This window comes from Rhipicephalus microplus, chromosome 4 (genome assembly GCF_043290135.1).
Source record: "Rhipicephalus microplus isolate Deutch F79 chromosome 4, USDA_Rmic, whole genome shotgun sequence".
NCBI classification, from domain to species: domain Eukaryota; kingdom Metazoa; phylum Arthropoda; class Arachnida; order Ixodida; family Ixodidae; genus Rhipicephalus; species Rhipicephalus microplus.
The window spans coordinates 102,490,054-102,512,888 of record NC_134703.1 but is presented as its reverse complement, the minus strand read 5'-3'; the positions used below and the strand labels follow the sequence as shown (position 1 = coordinate 102,512,888).

Sequence of the window (22,835 nt, the reverse complement as noted above, 5' to 3'; positions counted from 1 at the left end):
ATTATAAATCTCAGAGGGTGGTGCTTTGAGTGTCACAAACAAATGATGCAGGAGTAGTGTTTGATGTCATGATGTCATTATATTACTAAAGTCATGTAGGAACCAACATTTCTTTATGTTTTTAACTCCGTCTTTTATATCTGAAATTGAGATTTTTTCTTTACCGTCTTTGCACGCTATCCAACAAAAAAATCTGACAAAGTAAAAAATTAAGAATGGAAATATCAACTAGTGTACATAAAATAACGTACAGTAGACTCTCAGTTAATAGAACCTGAAGGGACCGGAAAAATATGTTCCATTTAACAGGATTTTTGTTCACTGAAAGGTGAACATTAGTGTAGAATACAAGCCCGAAACTAAGCGTTGCAGAGGCAATAGTTTCGTTTAAGCAGTAATTTCGTTTATCACATTTCCGTTTACTGAGAGTCTACTGTACATTTTAATAGGCAAATTCCAAGTAATTGTGAAAAGCTCTGGAGTCATCATTTACAACATCATGGAAGGCTTGGAAGGTGTCTGAGTGTAACAACCAGTGGCAATGATGAAAAAGGGAAATTGTGAATTGTGCAAATGTCAGTTAATGAATTAAGTCATTATGAAAATGATAGTTTCAACTTTTGTGGTGGTGCATGGTCACAGAGGAATACGGCTGTTTACGGTGCATTTTGTACATGTAGTAGGAAAAATTAGACCAAATGGGCCATGCCGCCTAAAAGCCGATGTAAAGAGCGCGAGAGAACAGTGCAACTGTTACACAAATCTACGCTGCATAGGAAAAGAGTCTCTAGTACCAGCTGTATAGTGAATCTTAAAGGGCCCCGCTAACACCTTTAGAAGTCAAAGAGTTGTTTGCTCAACAAATCTCGGAAATTTTTAGAACCCATGGAGCACGAACGGAGTTACAGATATTTGTCGCACACTGTGATTGCTTTCTCTCTTGTCTTGTTCAAACTTGCGTGCTGGCAGCTAGGTGGGGTCTGACGGCACAGGGGGAAGAAGCTACATCACGCGCACTTCATGATCTTGAGAACACGGCTTATCTTCAATGTGATTGCATGCGGGCACGTGGCGGCCTCTTATGGTGGGCGCAATAACTATGCAGCTCGTGATAGTTAAGTCAGCCTGTGGCTGTGAATTGGGGTGCCTGGCACGGTGATTTCGGTATGTGGCAGCATTTGTAGAAAAAAGAGGGAACAATTTTTAGCTAACTTTGAGAGTGCCTAGTACCGTATTTACTCGCATAATCCTCGCACTTTTTTTGCCGCAAAACTGATGCAAAGTTTGGGGATGCGAGAATTATGCGGGGAAAACTTTCCACCAAAACGTACCGAGCGAAAAAAGGGAGTTTTAGAATAGCGCACCGCGAGCCGTTGCAGTGCGGTCGCTGCCACTGCGCATGCATCGTAACGCGAGTCGGCGTTCACGTTCACGAACCGCACACAATAAATTCGAAATTGCGTTCGGTAATGGCGGCCCGCATGTGGCCCGCAAGCGCTGGTTTCGAGGCGATGGGCGGTGATGGCGGCCCACATGTGGCCCGCAAGCGCTGGTTTCGAGGCTACGGTGTCGCTGCGATCATGCGTTGCGGTTAGCAGCAGGGCAAACGCTATTCTAAAGCTTATATGGCACGTGCAACGAGTGCAGCGCTTGCAAACGGTATTCTAAAACTCCCTAAAGAAAACGAAGTGGCCACAAATCGGGATTCTCACACCAGCAACTTACAGCAAGCTTTAAGAAACACTAATTAGAACTTACCTCAACAATAAAAGCAGAGGTTCAACACAAGGCAAGATTTATTTGAGACACAAAAAAGTGGAAGCAAATAGTCGAGAATCAAAACACCACACGCAAAGCTTGTGGCCGTTGCGGGCGTAGCGGTAGCGTTCGTCGCTCAACAGGAGCCCTCAAAAGGTAAGGGTAGGACGTCAGTATTGGGCTGATGGCTATTTAACGGAATTATCCGCAGTTTCCTGTTGAAGAAGTAAAGTTTACCATTAATCCCAGTTTTAGGCACATGGCAGGCCCAACGCGTCTTGGTGGCTTTCAGCTTCCGTCACCCGTAGCGAACACAAAACTCGTAGACTCCGAAGGACCTACCGGCGGCCCTGTTGCCGTTGTTTAGTGCATGATCTATCACTTGCAACTTCAAGCAGCCATGTAGCTTCAGTATCACCCCATAACGTGCCAAGATTACCGACACAGCATACAAAACATGCCGCAACGCGCACTGGCCACTTTGGCTTCGCTTGGCTTGGATTGAATTGCGATGCAATAATAGTACGCTCTGTGCTTAGATGACGCCAGATGGTAGTATCATTATCAGTGGCTGGAACGAGCAGAGGACATTACTGTGGCAGTTTTCGGGGGTGCAATAATTACTCGAGGAAAAAAAGAAATCATATTTTTCTTGGGCGAAGTGGGGGGATGCTAGAATTATGCGAGTGCGAGGATTACGCGAGTAAATACGGTAAATACCAGGCTGCAAGCTATGCTTTAATGTTTGGCTTAGGTGTTTTCAGGAGCCGCAACTACCAATCTGCAATGTTTCATAACTATGCTGAAAAGGTGTTGCAGGGCCCCTTTGAGTCTTGGCCTCTTGCTTTGTGTGTCCTTAGTAGATTTTGGTGGGCTCAGTTGGCAGTGTGTGTGCACAGGCAACAATGGCCAGATCCAACTGTGGCAGTTCCTGCTGGAGATGCTGACAGAACGGGACAGCCGCGAGTACATTCAGTGGATTGGCGATGAGGGCGAGTTCAAGCTCAACAACCCAGAAATGGTGGCCCAGCTCTGGGGCTTGAGAAAGAACAAGCCTAGCATGAACTACGAGAAGCTCAGCCGTGCTCTTCGGTACTACTACGATGGCGACATGATTGCCAAGGTTTGTGTTCTCAACGTTTTCATAATGTAATACTTTCTGTATGCTGTTGCGCCCAAGGTTTATCACCACGTCCCTGCTGACGTTAGGGTTGCAATGGCATCGGACTCCGTTTGGTAGAGCATGTTTCTAGCATGTTGGGAAAACAAAAACTAACTGGTTTATTGACACTTTCTGTACAGCTATTTACATTCTTTCAGTGAGATTTCAGTTACATTCTTTCATTTTCTGTTCAGTGAGAAGCTATTGGTATGAGCCGTTAAACTAGGGTCCTGAGCCATAAGTGTGGTAGACGAACCATTAACGGAAGACTCGGGGCATCTTATTCCACTTAGCACCATCGTTTTAATCCCTCAAGCTGGCTCCTTTTTAATAAATTCAATCACACGACAACACCCACTATGGCACCAGCCAATAATACACGGTCACCGATGGGTCGTTGCACTTGCTGACACAAAGTTCTTGCATTCAGTGACACTCACGTGGGGTCAACCGCAAGGGCAAGTTGGCATGCGAATTGCACCGTCTCTCTCCAGAACGGCAGGAAAGGGTTTGCGGTGACTTAATTGCTCTTGTCAAGACCTGCGAGAAAGGTCAGCACCGTAGCAGTCCCGTGCATGCGAAACGGTTCATGTGAAGGTGGCGCCAGCTTTGGCATTGTCGCGCTATTTGTCGAAGCTCACAACATTGCCATCTCTTTGTAGTGTTTCCCAACGCGGAGAGTCTGTTTCTGGGAAGGGTCAAGGTGTCCCGAGTCGTGGGAATGCATCCCCTGTGCACTTGTGGACAGCGTGTCGCCAATCATCGGGAGCCATAACAATACGTATATGACGAGATGTCATTATGTATGAGATTGTACAGTCATTGTAAAATGTCAGTTTAGCTAAGTGTGCTGCATTGAAGGGGAAAATAAGAGTACAACAGTTTGTCCTCATCAAATGACATTCTCCCTATATGCACCTACTCCCTCACGCTGTCTCATTCTGTTTTCCCTGAACAATATTTTTACAAGTACTGTATACTGACATTACGCAACTGTGCATACCATAAAGTGCCGCTCAAGCGCCCCCTGCATTTTTTTTTTGAGATCTGATATACCGTATTTACTCGGATAATTAAAGTGCCCTTATCTTCAGTCGTCAAAATGTTGACTTTCTTTTTCTCCTGCATAATAAACGCACCCCCTACATTCATCCGCCTCAGTCACTTTCGTTTTTATTATTACGCTGACCCCCCTCGGCTCGCCCCCCCCCCCCTCCTTTGCCCGCTGCCACACACCGTATTGTTTTTCTTTCTATCTGTGCGCGGCACGTCCCCTGTCTTTTTAAATTATCTGTGCACCACAGCGTGGTTCACGAATGGTGCGAGTGTATAGCAGCTGACAAGCACACAGCGAGCGGTCACAAACCTGCCCGCACCAACAGATGGTTGCTTCCTGCAAATACGAAACTTTAAGGCCCAACCACATGCATATGATGTTCGAGTGATGACGACAGGATTTGCTGTTGCCATGGCTGTCGTGAAGGGCCATTTGTTGCCATCGCGTCGCAGGCTTCAAGAAATTTAGAAAATAATCGCTTGTTGCCCAGGAAAGATCGTGATAATTTCTGCAACATGGTAGCGACCCTGATTCTCGCTTCGACTGCAATTCGCTCTTCATACTTGTTATCTACACATACTTCAAGGAACGTGATACAGGCTACCTTTTCTACAGTGACTTCTCACGTGGACAGCTAGGTGGCGAATGGTTTTTGTCGTTAATCTTGTTATCGACAGTTTGTTTCAATACTTCGGTGGAAGCTTGCTGCAATGTTAATGACATTGTGGCATTCATTGTGCAAGGTTGCCATGAAGTTGGCAAAGTGTATTGTAGCACACACTTCTGGGCAGTTCTTGAGATCACAGCAGATACCACTGTTGCAGTTAAACAGTTGAGAGATGAGCCACGAAGCGTTTTTATGAAGTGCACTGGCGGTACAGGCACGGCTTACAGAAGATAGCGCCTTCAATAACCGAAGGTGAGTGAAGTACAACAAAGAAGCTGTTTCCAAACAGCATACGAGTATGTGAAATGTGAAAGGCTGAGCGGCCTGACTTTTTTTTTGCATTACTGCATTTTTTACTCATTCTAAAAAGTTAATTCGTCCCAAATAATAAGCCCACCCCCAATTTCGCTCTATTATTACGAAAAAAAAAAGTGCGTTCATTAAGCAAGTAAATACAATGAGCTCCAAACAAGGGCCAATGGGCGCTCCGGGAGCGAGCAAGTGCCCCCCTCCCGAATCTGCTCGGATCATCTTTTATCTTAGAGGGGGGATAATTGCTCGGCAATTTTCAGCAGTCTTTCACAAATGTGCCCTACCATGCCTCCCTATGTTTCTCTCCAATACCTGTGCACTTTGTTGCGTGCTTGTTAAAAAGTAGGCGGAAGTTCAGGGAAGGATGTATGGATAGATGGATAAACTTTATTGGGTCCTTTGGAATGCACTCTAGCACGTTGCGGGCTGCTCTGACATCAGTATAGAAAGATCAAGTCTTAATGCTGGGTCGCAGGCCCGTTGGACTGCTCATAAGTGTTGTTTGAGTCTGGAGCTGGTGATAGTAGCCTTTCATTTGGATGGCATGATGACTTCCCCTCAACTTAATGCGGGGCACCACCAGGGCATGTGTTTCAAGTTAGCTATATCCGTGCATGAGGAACATGGAGACTTGAAACGGTGCGGAATCTCTGAAGAGAAAGTATCACCGGAGCCAATGACTCCACAGAAAGACTTGGACTGGTCGGGACAGACATTTCATCACCTCAAACCTCCACCTCCCCATCATTTTGTCTGCCCGTCTTCTATAAGCAGATGGAAGTAACGAGGTTGACCGCCCGAGTGACAATGTCCGATTTCTTTCTCTTCCCCTTCTCAGGTCCACGGCAAGCGATTCGTGTACAAGTTTGTGTGCGACCTCAAGCAGTTGGTGGGCTACAGTGCCGCTGAGTTGAACAGGCTGGTGCTTGAGTGCCAGCAACGGCGCATGGAGAAGCTCGGTGGCAGCATTCTCTCCATGAGCACCCTGGAGGTGCAGGCCGAACAGGACGACACAGACGACCTCTGAACTGCACCGAGAGCAGCACATCTCAGTGTGTTTTCTGTGTGAACTCTCCATGGTGCAAGTTTATGCGAGCTCTTCATGCACGCCTGTGTGAGCAGCCTCAGCTGAGCGCTCGACCAACTCTGGACAACGCTCTCATGAGAAAGGTGATAGTTGACCGACTCTTGTGCTGTCCTTTGTATTGGTGTGCGTTTTATATACCTTGTTGCTTTGTGAAGAAGTGGGCATTGGGAGCGCTCTTACCCCATCACATGCATCTATGCCTCTATGCATTCATTTGCCCTCAGTTTGAGGTCAGTGCTTTGATTCATTCACCACACCTTCATGTACTTTCAATACATCATCGTTGCTTGTGATGTTATAACACATGCCTGCAACCGGTGGCATTTCCTGTGGCACATTTGAAATTTAGAAATACTTGGGGTCTTGCTAGAGAATGATGCTGAAAAGTACATTGGTTTAGGAAGTCATCCCCATTAAATGGGTTACAGCAGCAATTTTCAGCATCCTGCTGTTCAGAGCACTCTATTTGCACAGGCATTACAGTGATGAAAATCTCCGAGCAGATTACTATTTCCACCAAATGTTTGGAGTGACATGGCGAAAATGAGCAAAAACTTGATGAATTGTTAGGCGCAAATACTATCTTCATTGCTTCTATCATCCGCCAGGGATTTTTAAAGCTTCAAAGTTGGTCTTACGGTATTGCATTAAAGGTAAAAAACTGCAGCACCAAAAATCCACACATCTCTTTTTTTGTTTGCTTCGTGGGCCCTTCTTATGCCCAAGCTTCTATCCTTCGCAGATTCCTGGGCCAATTCAATAATTACAGCGAGCTCATGAATGGATTAGTCGGCGCCAGTTTTGGTTTCAGTAAGGCTTGAAACTTTGTTGCCCACCTAAGAAAGGTTCTTTTATCAGTTTCAAGTGCAACCAGGCAGACATGGTTATTGCGCGCATTCCAACTGTACCAGCGAGGCTTGATGCTGAAGTTTTGAAAGTAACCGTTCCGTTGAAATTGTGATCCTAGAATCCATGGAGCACTTGTTGGCATATGATTTGATGTCGCCTCTGAATTTGCTAGTGAAGAAAGCTTTCGCGACCATGTGCGATTCTGTACGCTTTCCTTACGCAGCCATTGCTGCCACTGCCTGTAGTGCTCAAAATTTGCTTTAAGGTGAGTAAAGCTGTCATGGTATTCATGACTGATGGCGTAGTATACATCAGTCTGTAATGTAAACCCAGCTTCTGATCCCACTAGGAATGTAAAACTTGGTGTATGAGTAAAAAAGAACATGCCACTTAATAATATTGACATTTTGTATATCGCAAGTTTCTACTAGACCTTGATAAATGATACAGGAATGGTGAAAAAAATGTAAAATTCGAATAAATTTCATTTGTGGTCAAGCCTTGTGCAGTCTGGCACGCTTATGGTTGCCTATTATTTGCAAATGATCGAGTTGTGGCTGAATGTGTATTAACAACATATGCAATTCACGCAAGTTTTCCATGGTGTAATAGAGGGTCAGTGAAGAAGAGGCACGAGGTGGCTTTTTTCAATACATACTACCCAACGACTATCTGAGAGCGGTGTTCTGTCACGCATTGCTAAGAAGTCGTAAGACGTTGCTTGTGCGGCTGTTATGCAATCGCCCCTTTAAGACAATGCAATGTAGAACTGGTGTATTACTTGCAAGCCAGCTTCACGCATTATTCTAAATGACCTTCGTCTGGAACCGATAGCTTGTTCCGTAAGTATTCCAATTGTATATGTATCATTTCTGTCTATTAGTTATGGCATGAAAATAGTTTGTAGTTTACCAGTTTTTTTTTACTGCTGTTACTTTTAATCTCAAGCAAGTGCAATGCATTCTTAGCTTTCATTGCAATTATATGATGTTTATTCATTTAGAAGTTGCAGTAAACCTGTCTGCAAGTAATACATTATGCTTCAAAAAAACTGTTGATCTCTTAACTGGCACAGACAAGAGAGAGAGAGAGAGAATCCATCTACAGAAAGGTAGAGAGGTCCGCCTGAGCTATAGTTTGCTCTCGCCTAAGCCCTAATATGTAAAGTATGGGTTATAATGGGGTGAATGAAAAGTGATTTTGCCATTAATACTTACGCTGTTACGAAAATATGTTCGATGAATTTTCGGATGCAACAAACTCATCTTCCTGTCGGACATTGAGTCGCAAAATGATGTTTCACTGCTTTCATATTACTGTGTAAGAGTGCTGCCGTGTCCCTTACAAGTGCACCTACAAGCGAGCTATTTTACATTGCCGATGCTTTGATGTGCTGGTTAATGCCGTCTGGTCTCTTCCGATTAGTTGAACTAATCCGAGCCTTGACCCAAGTCATTGTGTTGTGACTGTTGTCCATAATAGCCAAGATTTATGTAGTGCATGGCATAGATTGCACCTTAATGCACTCTTGTAAATAATGTTGACTGCTCAGATTGTCGTATTAAGCATTTGGCCTTCGCTGAAACTTTGACAAAAGTTCCATTGCTGTTAGTGTTATCAATGTTGGCAGCACACATAATGATGGTGGCCTTTGTGGATAAACATTTTAAAACAAATGTACCCTTATGACAACCGCTTTTTTTGTTTATTTGTTTAAGAGCAGCTGCCAAAAATCAAATGTGTCTATTTTGACGTGGTTCACAGAACCGCTCTGTGCTAATGTGTTGCTCATGAATAATCAAGAATCCTGACATTGCTTCATTACCCATTGTTTCTCTCAGCACTTCGAACTGCTCTTTGCCTTTTATACAAAGTCCGCAGGCTGATGAAAACTAGGGCAAACTTAAGACAAAACTTTGAAAGCCACATTAGTAATACGTGATGTTTCAATTAGCTTTCTCTTGTGATATGACACATGGAGTGGCGACAACAGTGTACAAGTTAAGTATCGTTTTTGTGAAAAGAAAAAAAACTGTTTACATTTAAATTTTCGCTGTGTTTATAGTAGACTTGCTTTTTTAAACTTATTTACCGTACTTACTCACGTAATCCTCGCACTTGCATAATTCTCGCACCCCCCACAACGCCCAACAAAAATACAATTTCTTTTTCTCCTCGAGTAATTATCGCACCTACAAAAATTGCCGCAATAATGTTGTCCGCTCATTCCAGCCACTGATAATGATACTAGCCCGCACCATCTGGCGTCATCTAAGCATAGCGCGTACTATTATTGCATCGAGATTCAATCCAAGCGAAGCGAAGCCAAAATGGCAAGTGGGGTGTTGCGGTGTGTTTCGCATGTTGTGTCCGTAATGCTGTTACGTTATGGGATGATACGGAAGCTACACAGCTGCTTTCAAGTTGAAAGTGATTTATCATGCACTAAACAACGGCAACAGGGCCGCCGGTAGGCCCTTTGTAGTTGACGAGTTTTGTGTTTGCTACTGGTGACGGCACCTGAAAGCCATCAGGACTCGTTGGGCCTTCTGTGTGCCTAAGACTGGGATTGATGATAAACTTTATTTCATCAGAAGGCAACTGAGAACGATCCTGTTAAACGGCCATCAGCCCAATACTGGCGTCCTACGCTTATCTTTTGCGGGCTCCTGTAGAGCGACGAACATTACCGCTACGCCCGCAAGCTTTGCGTACGGTATTCTAATTCTTGGCTTGCACGTTTTGCGTCTCAAATAAATCTTGCCTTGTGTTGAAGCTAATGTTTTATTGTTGAGGTAAGTTTTAATTAGTACTTCTCAAAGCTTGCTGTTACTTGCTGGTGTGAGAATCTTGATTTGCGGCCACTTCATTTTCTTTTTCGCTCTGTACGTTTTCGTGGAAAGTTTTCCCCGCGTAATTCTCGCACCCCCCAACTTTGCATCGGTTTTCCGCCAAAAAAAGTTAAAGGATTATGCAAGTAAATACTGTATTATCCCTGTGCTGGCATTGAATCACAGTTGTTTGTGTAGATATGTTTGCCCATTAAAAATGCTGGCTCATTAATGTGCAAGTCTTGAACTTGTGCACTATGTTGGCAGTGCTTTGGGCACCAGTAATGGTCAAGCATTTTAGTTCTGGGGAGGGTCGTACGTTGGGCAAGGGAACAGGTTCATGGTGTGTGAATGCACAAACATGGTTACCCCATATACAATTGTTACTCAGTATGCTTGTATCAATGTGTTAATATTTTCTGATATGATTCACTTCGCTTCAAATGCCAATAATTGAAAATTTCGCTACGTGTTTGCTATGGATTCATTGTTAACATGGCTCATGGTCAAGACAGTTTCTTGATTATGGGAACATCCCTGTGATACTCCTCATACTCCGCTAAACATGTGTGTAAAATGGTGACCAGATTTTCATACACTCCACAGTGTCTGTTACAAGCTGCCACTCTAGCGTCGCCAGCGCCAAGTCGGCGACGGGAATGACGGCAGGTTGGTTCATTCCGTACGCAAGCATAGACAGTGAAGAGATCAGAGACGTGAGAAAACAAAACAAACTTTACTCTAGTGATACCGTAATTAGTCGAATCTAACGCACACGTTTTTTCCGGTTAAGCAAGTTCATAAATCGCATGCTCGTTAGAATCGAGTACGAAACAAAAAAAAATGCATACGGTCATTCTATTGCCATCGACCCGTCAAAAATGGCCGCCCCCTATGTGCGTCGGCATGGCCCACGCCTTCTCTAAGAAGATGCCTGCCGCATGAGAAAAAAAAACAGTTGCCACGCCCTTTCTCTCCTTCATTTTGAAAATGTTCTCGGTCGCTAGCGTCACCTGTGGCGGACGGTGCAACAACGCAACACTTTGCATAGTCTCCAAAACAGTGGTGCACAGTTGCAGGTCTTGGAACAACTCTCGACTTACGCGCCTCTATGGGCCGCAGGTGAGAAACGCTTGGGCTAGTATCGCCCGTCACCGTAATGATGGATGGATAGATGGATGGATATGGCTGTACCCTTTAGATTGGGCGGTGGCTAGCGCCACCAAGCCGTAATACCTAATGAACCAAAAACTATATTTATTTTTTTTCCCTTAAAAAGTGAGTTTGAGGATTCGTACTTTGCAGTGAAGAGTTATTTTCACTCGTGCCTTGACTTTAGCCACCAATCAGATAACCTCCTTCTAGTTAAGTCTACCCGCTTAAAGTTTATTTTGCCCTCCCGGTCCCTAAACCCCATTGCTTTGAAAAACTGCGCCATCATCCTGAACTATAGGGTGAAGCCCTTTACAGAACATTATCAAGTGTTCGGAAGTTTCTTCTTTCTCTCCACACACACTGCATACTGTGTCCACCCCTTCGTATTTGGCCCGATATGTCTTGGTTCGCAGTACTCCCGTTCTGGCCTCAAACAGTAGAGAACTACCCCGAGTATTATCATAGATCCTTTCCTTGGCAATTTCCTGCTTAAAAGTTCGATAGATCTCTAGTGCGGACTTTTTAATCATGCCCATTCTCCACATGTCAGTCTCCGTTTCCTTCACTTTCTTCTTAACCGATAGTTCTTTTTGGTTTGGCCACCTGCTGTTTTCTAAGTATTTACCAGTCAACTTCCTGGTTCGCTTCCTCCATTTTGTATCGACATTCTTCATGTACAAGTAGCTGAAAACCTTTCTAGCCCAACGCTCTTCCCCCATTTCTCTCAATCGCTTCTCAAATTTTATCTTGCTGCTAGCTTCCCTGCCCTCAAATGATGTCCATCCCATATCACCTTGTACTCCCCGATTTGGTGTATTCCCGTGAGCTCCTAAAGCAAGCCTACCTATTCCACGTTGCTTAATTTCTAATCTTGCTTGAACTTCTGATTTCATGCACAAGACCGCATTGCCGAACGTCAGCCCAGGAACCATGACCCCTTTCTATATTCCTTTCACAACATCATACCTATTGTAATTCCACAGTGCCCTATTTTTCATCACTGCTGCATTCCTGTTACCTTTAGTCGTCACGTATATTTCGTGTTCCCTCAGATACTCGGTCCCATTGCTTATCCATACGCCCAGATATTTGTATTTATCTGTTATCTCTAGCGTGATCTCCTGTATTCTAAGCTCACTACCTTCGTTGTCATTGAAAATCATGACTGCTGATTTTTCCTTACTGAATCTAAAATCTAACCTATCTCACTCATTACCACAGATGTCCATCAATCTCTGCAAATCTTCCTTGTTGGCCATTAGCACTATATCATCTGCGTACATTAATGCTGGTAGTGCCTGATCAATAAGTTTTCCTTGTTTGACTAAAGAGAGGTTGAAGCCCAGTTCACTTCCCCTTAATTTTGCCTCTAATCCTTGTAGGTACATCATGAATAATAAGGGTGACAGAGGACACCCCTGCCTGCCTAAGCCCCCGTTTTACCTCTGCAGGCTTGGATACCAGCTTTTCTCACTTTACAACTACCTTGTTACCTTTATAGATACCCTTTAAAAGATTAGTGACTACATGTTCCACGCCTAGTGTGTCCAGTATTCCCCACAATTCCTCTTGAACCACGCTATCGTACGCTCCCTTGATATCCAAAAATGCTAGCCACAGGGGCCTGTGTTCCTTTCCTGCTATTTCGATGCACTGCGTCAGTGAGAACAGATTGTCTTCTAATCTCCTGTGTTTGCGAAACCTATTCTGCAGTTCCCCCAGCACCCCCTCCTCCTCCATCCATGCCTGCAGTCTTTCCTTTATAATCTGCATCGCCAGCCTGTAGACCACTGATGTCACTGTTATAGGACGGTAGTTGTTTATGTCAGCTTTGTCCCCCTTTCCTTTATAGATCATGCTCATCCTGCTAAGTTTCCATCTATCGGGAACTTCACCATCGATTATTATTGTGCTCACTGCCTCTCTCAAAGCCTGCTTAGACTTCGGACCTAATGTCTTTATCAGCCTAATTGGATGCCATCTGGGCCTGTTGATGTACTACTAGGAACCCTTTTCTCAGCCCTTTCCCACTCTTGTGAAAATGGAGCCGTTGCACCACTTGATTTGTCCTTGTCTATTGTGGTGCATAAAGTACTTCTTTGTTAAAATTTTTCTGTCACGCTTGTTCTTATATATTCAATAGCCTCGTCCCCTTTTAGCCTAGCACCTTGGGCTGTAGTTATAAAACTCTGCTCTAGGCTCGTCTCATTTCTTAGGGAGTTTAGATGGTTCCAAAATTTCGCAGCTGCCTTTCTATCTTTTTTATGTACTTCTGCCAGCCACTGAGCTCCCTTCCTTCTAATCTTTTCATTGATCAGAAGGGATGCATTCCTTCTACAGCTTAGAAAGGTTGCCCATTTTCTTTCAACATCATCTCTCGGTTCATCCCGCTGCTTAGCATGTCTGTGTTCCCTAGAGGCTTCCTGACGTTTTGCTATGGCTCTTTTAACTTCCTCATCCCACCAACTTTTGGGTTTGTGTCTTCTTTTCCGGGGTGACTTTTCACGCGTCTTAGCAAGCTCTAGCTCAAAGAGTCTAATTAGATTCGTGTATGTCCACACTGTCTTATTATCCTCCGTGATTGCTTTCTCAATTTAGTGGCTATTTCAATTTGCCTTTCTGGATAAAAATTTTCCTGTAGTTGCTCATCTTGTCTCCTTCCTACTTTCACTGCTCTTCCAAAACTTAGCTTGATACGTTTGTGATCGCTACCCAGACTTCTGGAGCCACCTTCATCTATGTGCATTCTCCTGAGCTTATCATACATCCTATGTGACATCAGTGCATAATCTATCGTGGGCTGAAGCCTTCCTACCTCTCATGTTATTTGCCCTTCACACTTCTCGGTACTGTTGCAAATGATCAAATCAAGCCTTCCACACATATCCATGATCATTTTGCCTGTCGGGTCGCTATACCCATCTATATCTTCTATGTGCGCATTCATGTCTCCTAGTATAATTATCTCGCACTCTCTTCCTAACTCCTGAATGTCCTTTGATATACACTCTACCATTGCCTGGTTTTCCTTTCTGGCCTTTGCTCCCGTCCACAAGTACACGAAACCAAGGAGTGTCATTTGACCTGCCACTTTCCCTTTTAGCCATAAATGTTCCTTGCACTCCTGCTTGACCCTTTGCCAGTCTGTACTTTTATGAATGAATGCCCCAATACCACCCCCCTTTCTGCTGCCTTCTGTTCTATTACAATAATCCCACGCGTAGTCCAGATTGTTCGGAGGTTGTTCCATGTCCCTGAGATGTGTTTCTACAAAACCGTATACCATCGGCCTCTCTTCCCTTAGCTGTTCTTCTATCTCTTCCCACTTCAGCCTGTTCCTACCACCCTGCATGTTAATATACCCTATGTCTGAATTGGCTCGGCGCTCGTGGCTACGTCTATTTATGCCCCGGACTCTACCTATCTTAGATATTGGTGCCACTTTGTAATCGTATCTGTCCATACCACCTGTCGAAGAGTCTCTCTGGTTGTTTTCCTCGTTACTAGCTATCCTGCACCCCGAAGGGCTCGCTTGCCCCCCAAAAAAGCTACTGCGCGTCCTGCAAGTCGCCAACCCACCTCATGACCTAGCCGCCCATTTAAGTGAATTCTGCCTCGTTGAAAACCCCCCCACCTATGCACCTCTCTGTTTATTTCCACCACCTTTCTCTCGACTCATCCGCCATATCTCTTTGTTTGCGTTGACCACCGCTCTTTGCAGGTTGCTATCACGCACCAGTACCTCCGGTATCGTGCATATCACTACCTGTACCTTAGGAGAAGTGGCGCGCATGTCATCGACGCCTTTCGCCAGTGTGGCTGCTAGTCCTACTGCATCTTCATTGAGGACATCGTTTAAACCGCCTGAAATTATCACGAGGTTTCGTCTATCAGCTGTCGTTTTGAGCTTTGCGCTCGCTTGCCTCATGACTGCTTCCAGCTTGCGTCCTGGGAACGCCCCTACTGCAACCCTCTTGTCACCTCTTACCCTATCTTTGATGGCTTCTGTGCATCGATTTAAATTCGAGTCCCCGGCGATTATCACATGCTGTGACTTTTCAGCTGGAGCATTCTGCACCTGGGGGCTACTTGCACCTGTGACGCCGGCTGCTTTGTTCCCTCCCTGCCCCACCACTACCTCGCTGAAGCTGGGCCTTGCGACAGTTGAACCGGCTAAACCTGTTTTTTCCAAACTTGCTTGCTTTTCCTTCTCCACCGTTCTGGTTGCCGGTTCCCTACTGTTTTCTCGGTAGGTCGCTTCTTTGTTCAGGTTCGCTGGCGCTTCTTCGGCGGACTTCAGTCTTTCTCCCATTGCCTTCGTTTTCTCTTGCTCTGTCGCCAACGCAGTCTCGAGCTCGGTGATTCTCATCAGCAGTTCACTCTGGGCAACCATCATTTTCTCCATTTTTTCCTCGACCTCACATTGCCTACACTTCGCGTCAGCCTCTTCTCCATCCGCTTCTACGCTTGGGTCCACTTTCAAACCCACTCCACATCCTGAACACTTTACAGTCTTTTTAACCATGCCTTTCTGACACCAATTGTCCCTATGGCTTGTCTCACTCGATAATTACAAAACTCGAGCCCTGCCCTACGAAAAAGAGAAAGTCTAAGCTCTACTACAAAAATTTGCGTGTTCAATGTACGCGCACCTCCCCCACGGGGTGGCAAAAGAAAAAACAACAAAATTCAAACACACACACCCGCACTAACTAATAAATACCTGGTGACTGGCCCCCAAAAAAGCCGTACCATTAAATAAGTGCTACGAAGATTTCAACCGCTGCCTTATAATTATAAAGACAAGCTCAAAACATGCAAAAACACTTATCTGCGCAGTCGATCCGGAGCGCTCAAAAAACACGTCCATCCACGTTGACAGCCTGAACTGCTAGCGTCGGTCGCGAGCGACACCGCGCGGAGCTTGTTTAAAACTGAAGGCAGGCCAACTCGGCTGGAAGCGTGAGGCATTCCTCGGGCATCTTTCTAGAGGAGGCGTTGGCATGGCGCGTCGGCCATTTCTGCCAATGTGTTTACCATGTGCGGCACTTCGTACGTGTGCTGAGGAGTTCGTCGTATCGTAGTGCATTTACATCGACGGCGTGGAAGGGCCGACTCCGAAGACTCGACGAGTGCACCACGATGCTGCTTTTAAAAGAAAAGTAATCGCGTGTGCAGAAACGGACGGAAATCGGGCCGCATCGCGGTCGTTCGGAGTTCCTGAAACGTGCGTGCGGGACTGGCGGAAACAGAAGCAGAAGATTGTCGACTGCAAGGCTTCACGTAAAGGCTTCAGTGGACTGCAGCAGGGTCGGTTTCCGAGAATTAAAGAGCTGCTCGCCGAGTATGTGCTTGAACAGCGAGCGGCACAGCGGCTCGTGACGACAGAACTGCTTCAAGTGCGGGCTATGCAGTTAGCCTTGGAAAAAGGGCTAACGCGGAGCCAGTTCAAAGCGAGCAGGTGCTGGCTAAGTAACTTTATGAAAAGAAAAAGATTTTCCCTCCGAAGGCGAACGGGCATATGCCAAAAGTTGCCGGAGGAGTACGAAGAAAAGCTTCTCAGTTTTCAGAGGTTCGTCCTCAACTTGCGGCACAACAATGGCTACCTGCTTGGGCAAATCGGGAATGCCGATCAGACGCCTCTGTACTTCGACATGCCTGGCACCACAACCGTCGAGAAGAAGGGGGCGAAACAAGTTCGCGTGCTGACATCGGGCCACGAAAAAACTAGGGTGACGGCAATGCTCTGTTGTACGTCAGATGGTCGCAAGCTTCCCCCGTACCTGATATTTAAGCGGAAAACTCTCCCGAAAGGAGTCGTTTTCCCGAGTGGTGTGATCGTGCGAGCCAACGAGAAAGGTTGGATGACAACGGACCTGGTCGCCGATTGGATCCATCACGTCTGGCGGAAGCGGCCTGGCGCCAGTTTGGGCCTGCGAGCGATGCTCGTGCTCGACGCGTTCAGGTGCCATCTCGACGAGCGGATCAAGAACAAGCTCGCTTCGTGCAATACGGACCTTGTAGTCATACCTGGCGGCATGGCGTCCCAACTTCAACCGCCTGAACAAGCCGTTGAAGGACAAGATGCGGGCGCTTTACACCGACTGGCTGATCAATGAACGACGTGATTTCACGCCAGGCATCAGGATGAAGCGCGCCTCTCTGCAGGACTTCGCTGCGTGGGTGAAGGACGCGTGGTGTGCAATACCATCAGCCATGGTGATCAAGGCATTCAAGAAATGTGGCATCTCGAATGCCATGGACGGTACAGAGGATGAGATGCTTTGGGCTGTTGACAGTGGTAAGGAGTTGTCTGGCAGCGACGAGGACTGACCTATTACGCAACTCGTAACGCTGCCGTAGTGGTCTCAATTTTAGCTACAGGGCTAGCTGTTTGACTGTGTTTTATCTTTTGAAACTTCACTGCATTAAAACCCAAATACTTGTTCTCAATGTGCAAAAGTTGACTCCTACGAACTTTTTTTTTCTCTCTTGTCGCGGGAAATGGATGCGCGTTACAATTGATGTCCTACTTTTTTTTTTGTCGCGGAAATCGGGTGCACGTTACAATCGAGGGCGCGGTAGAATCGAGTAAATACGGTATTGCAGCACACGGGATCTAGTACAACACTTCAATACAACTAACAAAATACATCAACACTTGATACAACAAAAAAATAAAAACAATAAATCAGCTTACGCGAGAGAACTATTACAAACTACACAAACTAACAACAATAGAACTACGGAGGAGAAAGTTCGAAGATATAAACAGGTGAAGGAATACGTGTGATGACCGGCAGCGTTGTGTCCCCAACGATCGGATGAGAGAAGTCGAAGAGAGTTCTGGCACGACTGCGATGTCGGCGGTGTTGCAACGCTGGTGGCTCCGGGCGGCTAGTGCTTGCAGGTGACCTCAGGCAGGTTGAGCTAACTCGAGGCGAAGTCCCAATGTCTACGTTGCAGACGTTAATATCGCGTCACAACTAGACGAACGGCTAAGTTTAGGTGGCCAGCCGATACAGAGCCACACTAAAAACTTCCATAAGAGATGCTTGTTGATCTGTTTCTACACCATGTTGGTCAGCGACTAGTCTGCCTAGCAGGGCAAAATCCTGCGCTTAAATCCCCTTCGTGTCTGATCGCTCTCTTCCTTGGGGACAAGAGACCTCTACATGGGTCCAATCATGCGTGTTTCCTTGATGGAAACTCCGCCCCAAAAATATATTGACCCCACTCCTTTTTAATTGGGAGAGGGCCATTCACTAGCGAGAGTGACAACCTGTTGGGTTGTTGTCATACGGCTTGGCCACCAGAGGTTTTCCCACGCTTTTCCCCGTGGGAACGGTCAGACTGTTTGGCTCTCGGCCGGTGCGTCCCGTAGTCTAATCCTTGTTCGGGGTACATCGCGGCCTTTCACGACCTTGCAGACGCCGCCGCAGTCACAAAGGATCAACCGCCGGCGGCGACGTTCCAAGAAGAGCACCCTATTCTGCACTTCTCGGCTCTCTTTTATGCGCCCGCCGTTCCCACGGTCAGTCGGGAAGTACGGCGCCCGTTAATTGCCGTGACGCGGGGCCGCCAAAAATGGCCGTCCGTGACAGTCTTGCACAGATGACTTTGTACATCCTTGTACTTGTCGGGGAAAATTTCTAGGGAAGGAGTAGGTGCTATTCTGATGGTAGTGGCGTTTCTTGACTTTACGAGAGCTGCACATTTTCTGCGTGTTTGCAACTTATCGGTGAATGTGCCCGAGGTCGTGCCGATGACTGGTGTGGCTTCATTTGATTATGACTATGAAGTCATATCACACCACTATTGATTGTGTAGTATGTGAGCATTGTAATGTAAACCACTGTAAACACCCACTGCACTTAGAGGTTTCTCGATAGAATTTTCGAAGTAATAGACGCTTGGCAAGAAAAAAAAAAGAAAACATGACAGATACATGGTTTGTTTGTGGGGTAAGACAAAAGGAGAGCTCAAACCTCCTGGATAGGGGCCTTTTCTTGTTGCAGCAGCAGAGGTAGGCAAACTTACAAATTATAAGTGACAGGACAGACATGTCGTAAGTAATCGCAATACAATTTTGAGCTCAAATCAAAATGGTTAATTAACACATTACTAATACAGCAACACAAGCATCATTAAGCCATTGACTAATTCACAGTTAACATTTGTTCAACACATCTGGATCACACGAAAAAAAATATGTTGACCATGTAATATTTAAATGGACGAATTCTACGTTTTGTTAGCACACATTTTAAGAAATGATGTGCTTCCGCCCTGGTTTAGAAACGACCAGAATCGTGTCTATAAATGTCTGATGTATATATATATATAAAAAGGGAGGCATGAGGGAAACGCGACGCTGCTTGGGCAGCTGCGTATTTGGTTGCGCGTTAACGGCGCCGGCGCCGTCGCTTCAGATCGACGTAAAACTGCGCCGTGACGGAGAATCGGCGCAGCACTTCACGCGCCGAAGCGAGGCGCGCGAAAGGACCCTGGCTGTGGCCGCAAACACCCAGGTAGTCGTCGAAGTCCACGTGCACTAAAGCCACGCACAGCCGCGGGAATCGCGACACGATGCTCTCCAGCTGCACGCGGATGTACAAGACGAAAACACATTAATAAATGACACGGATGTAACAAACGACTATGCGTTAATTGACCTAAAATTGATTGCCCACTATAATTATGGTTCTTCATTCGAAATTTATTGGAGGAAAGTTGTTTTAATGAATTGTAGTGGCAGGTCGAATCGTGAACTGCTGAGCTTCCTGTCGATTTGGGGAAGTCAGTTTATCGTCAAGGTTTTTCTCATACTGTTACACGGCCCTTTCTGTCTAAAAACGACCACAGAAAGCTTCACAATATTTGTCACCCTGCTAAATGAGTTAAATGTCATTCGAGCGAAGTTGAACTGAAGCTGAATGCAGTTCATTATCGCAACTACTGAATATTCAGTGATGTGGAAGCCTGCAAATATTAAGGATGCTTTAGAGCAACCAAGTCCACTATTGCCTTCTGCGAAGTCTTGTCTACATGGTTAAGTGCACTCCTTGCTGCTCCGGTTGTCTCCAGTCTCTGCTGTAATCGCACACCAGGGATTACGGCAGAGAGGGACAGATGGAAGACGGAGGGTGGCAACAGGAGACACACGTTAGGGAACACTGCAATCGTAGAGATGTTCTCTGCTGCAATAATAATGATACCTTTTTTTTCTTCAAATAAAGCAGTAAAAATGGTTAGGCCTGCCAAAGCCAATTGGATGTTTGAGCGGCAGAGCCTGGCAGGCAGAAAACAATATCGTATGTTATATGATTGTAGTACAATAGAAAAGCACAATAGAAAATATAGGACAAAATGATGTGCACCATTAGATTAGAAACATTAGATTAGAAACACAGAGCATATAAACTGTAATGATTCCCAGTAGTTGCAAAAGTTGAAAGCGAACAAAAAGCAGAAAAACAGCAATGTTTCACAAGCAAAAGGCCACACTAAATTATTGCTCAGAAGTATGCTTGCAAATAAGACAAATTACGCTGTAGCAGTTTCTTTATTTGTATTTTGTTTTTATGTGAAAAATGCTAGGGGGCAGTAGAATGAATTAAGACGAAGCATAATGTGCTCGTGTCCTTGTTCCTTACCTTGTTGAACATCTTGTTCTCCAATCATGGTGTGTATAGAGTTACTGTATAAGCTACCTGTAGATAGCATGCTACCAGAAGCATATGATGAAATAGGTGAAAATAATTTACCGTATAAAGGAGTAACTCTATAGATGTGAATAAGCCTAGGTGCACTAGCATTTATGCCACTCTAGTTGCGACTAAGCCTAGGCCTGTTAGCGTTTATATGTGACGTGGTATTTTTTTTATATTTCACAAGCGTATGTAGGAAATAGTAAAACACTAATACGTAATAGATAGACTGTCAGAAACTATTGAATCTCAAGTTTTGCAAACCGATCTACAACTCTCTCATTGGAATCTTTGCCAAACTTTGTTGCTTCAAAGGATAGTTAAGAAATGGTGCGACTTACTCTACGCAATAGTCGGCAACATGCATTTGGTCGCGTCGTCATAAAGTGCGTTGGCAGATTCATAAACTCCGGCTGGAGTTAGCGGTTGCACCAGTACAGTGCTCAACTACGGCATTACTTTGTGTAAAAAGCAGCAAAGGTGCCCTGGAGCACTTTTTAAGAACGGTCAGTAAACGCTGCCGATCGGATGAGGCTTTTGAGAACACGCGAAGCAAGTATAATTGCGCAGCCTGGAAGTTACCATAAATTATCAGAGTCGGCTAAAATTCGCGCTGTCTACTCTCTACAAATGATGTTGTCAAAAATCATGGTGTCATAGGCTCGAGTATCATGACATTGGCTGATTTGAGCATGGCAGGCTCGGGAGTTTCCAGGGCCGCCGCGAGAGGCCGCGCTTTGAAAAAAAAAAAGAGAGAGAGAGAAAGTGCGCAAGGTCACGAGGCGCGTGTGACATATACCTTCCCCCGCACAATCCCTCCCTGCTTCGGAATGAGGAAAGAGAGAAAGCGTGCGACAAATCTTTGTAACTCCGCGCGTACTGGACAGATAAAAAAAATATTTTGTAGTAGTTAATAAGCATCTTTAGTGAATCCATTCTATGGCTTCTTCGAAAAGTTTTTCAGCACCCCTCTAAGAAATGCTGTCTCGTGGAATGCAGTTGAGCCTGGAAAACTATTTTGTTAGTGGGATCCCATAGCGATGCACGAAAAACAGTATTCTCAAAACCGAATTGAACAGGCGTGAATATATGAAATAGAGCAGTGACCTTAATGTCAAGCGATGCAACGTTGTCGTAGGCTTCCAGACGGTGATAGCTCATGCCGCCCTTTCCCGGAACTTCGGCATAGTTCGCAGCACTGGAACTGTCGAAGCGAACGTTCTCCCAGAGCCGGCAGTGCTGCGGATTGATAAATACGGTTGAAGTGTTCCACGTAACTTGGCACTAGTCTCGAATTATGCAAGTCTGTAGAAAGGAGCACTCCTTGAACATTTATGTCTGGTGGGTAAAACGCTTACATTTACGAGTGTTTTGTACAACAGCGATCTAATTATACATGTATATGACGCTAAAAAGATGTAGCTGAAAACTTGAAACATTGTTATATGTCATACGAATCTGGCCCAATCGGATACCAAAAGTTATTTCGCTCATCGCGTATACTACATTAAAAAGATCATTATTTTACTTGCCACGAAATGGCGGGAAATAAATATATTGCATTCATTCATAATTTTAGTCGATCCCACATGCCAAACGTAAGGGCGTTTTCTAATATACCTATGAACGAACCTACCCTTATAGACCTGAATGGGAGTTCACATTTCTGGTATGGCACGTAACAGAACCTTTCTGGTACGGCGTTGTAGATTAAGAGCTCTAAAAAAACTAGCTGTATTAGAAATAAAGCTAAGATACTAACCTTAAGATGGTGGCTGCGGCCGCAATCTTAGGGTTGGTATGGCTTAGTCAAGGTGGTTGAACTAACCTCCTTGGGCTTAGTTGAATGCTACTAGGGTTGGCATATGGCTTGCTGAATGCCAACGATTCATCCTGCCCCACCAGAAGATGGCGAGGCTGTGGATGCCATCTTATTAGGGGCAGCATGAATATTTAATTGTTAGAATTCAGCAAAGAAAGGGGATTGTTTTCCTCCCACTCTCTACAAGCTTAATGTGCAAAAATATTCTCGGCAGATGCTGCTTAATATGTGTCTTTGCATTACTGGTTTCCTCAAGACATGTCAGTCTTGGAAATTTTATTGGGGGTCAAGTTATACTCATTGTGATATGTCACTTGATATGACTATCTAAAAAGTGCATGTTTCTGTGTGCAAAACTTCATTTCAAATAATTTTTCCTGGCAAAGGTGGAGCCTTCAGTCCAAAGCCCCTGTGATCTTTGCCAT

At 45.2% G+C, this 22,835-nt stretch overlaps 1 protein-coding gene across 2 annotated transcripts in view; it reads left to right on the top strand.

Moving 5' to 3' along the window:
• LOC142814540 (GA-binding protein alpha chain-like) overlaps window positions 1–10,195 on the top strand; it is a 37,213-nt gene extending 27,018 nt beyond the window's left edge. For both annotated transcript variants that reach the window (XM_075893392.1, XM_075893393.1), the window contains exons 9-10: window positions 2,658–2,881; window positions 5,795–10,195. In XM_075893392.1, coding sequence (XP_075749507.1) covers window positions 2,658–2,881; window positions 5,795–5,983 — 413 coding nt within the window. In that variant the 3' untranslated portion in view covers window positions 5,984–10,195. The remainder of the gene's footprint in view (window positions 1–2,657; window positions 2,882–5,794) is intronic.
• The last annotated feature ends 12,640 nt before the right edge of the window (window positions 10,196–22,835 follow it).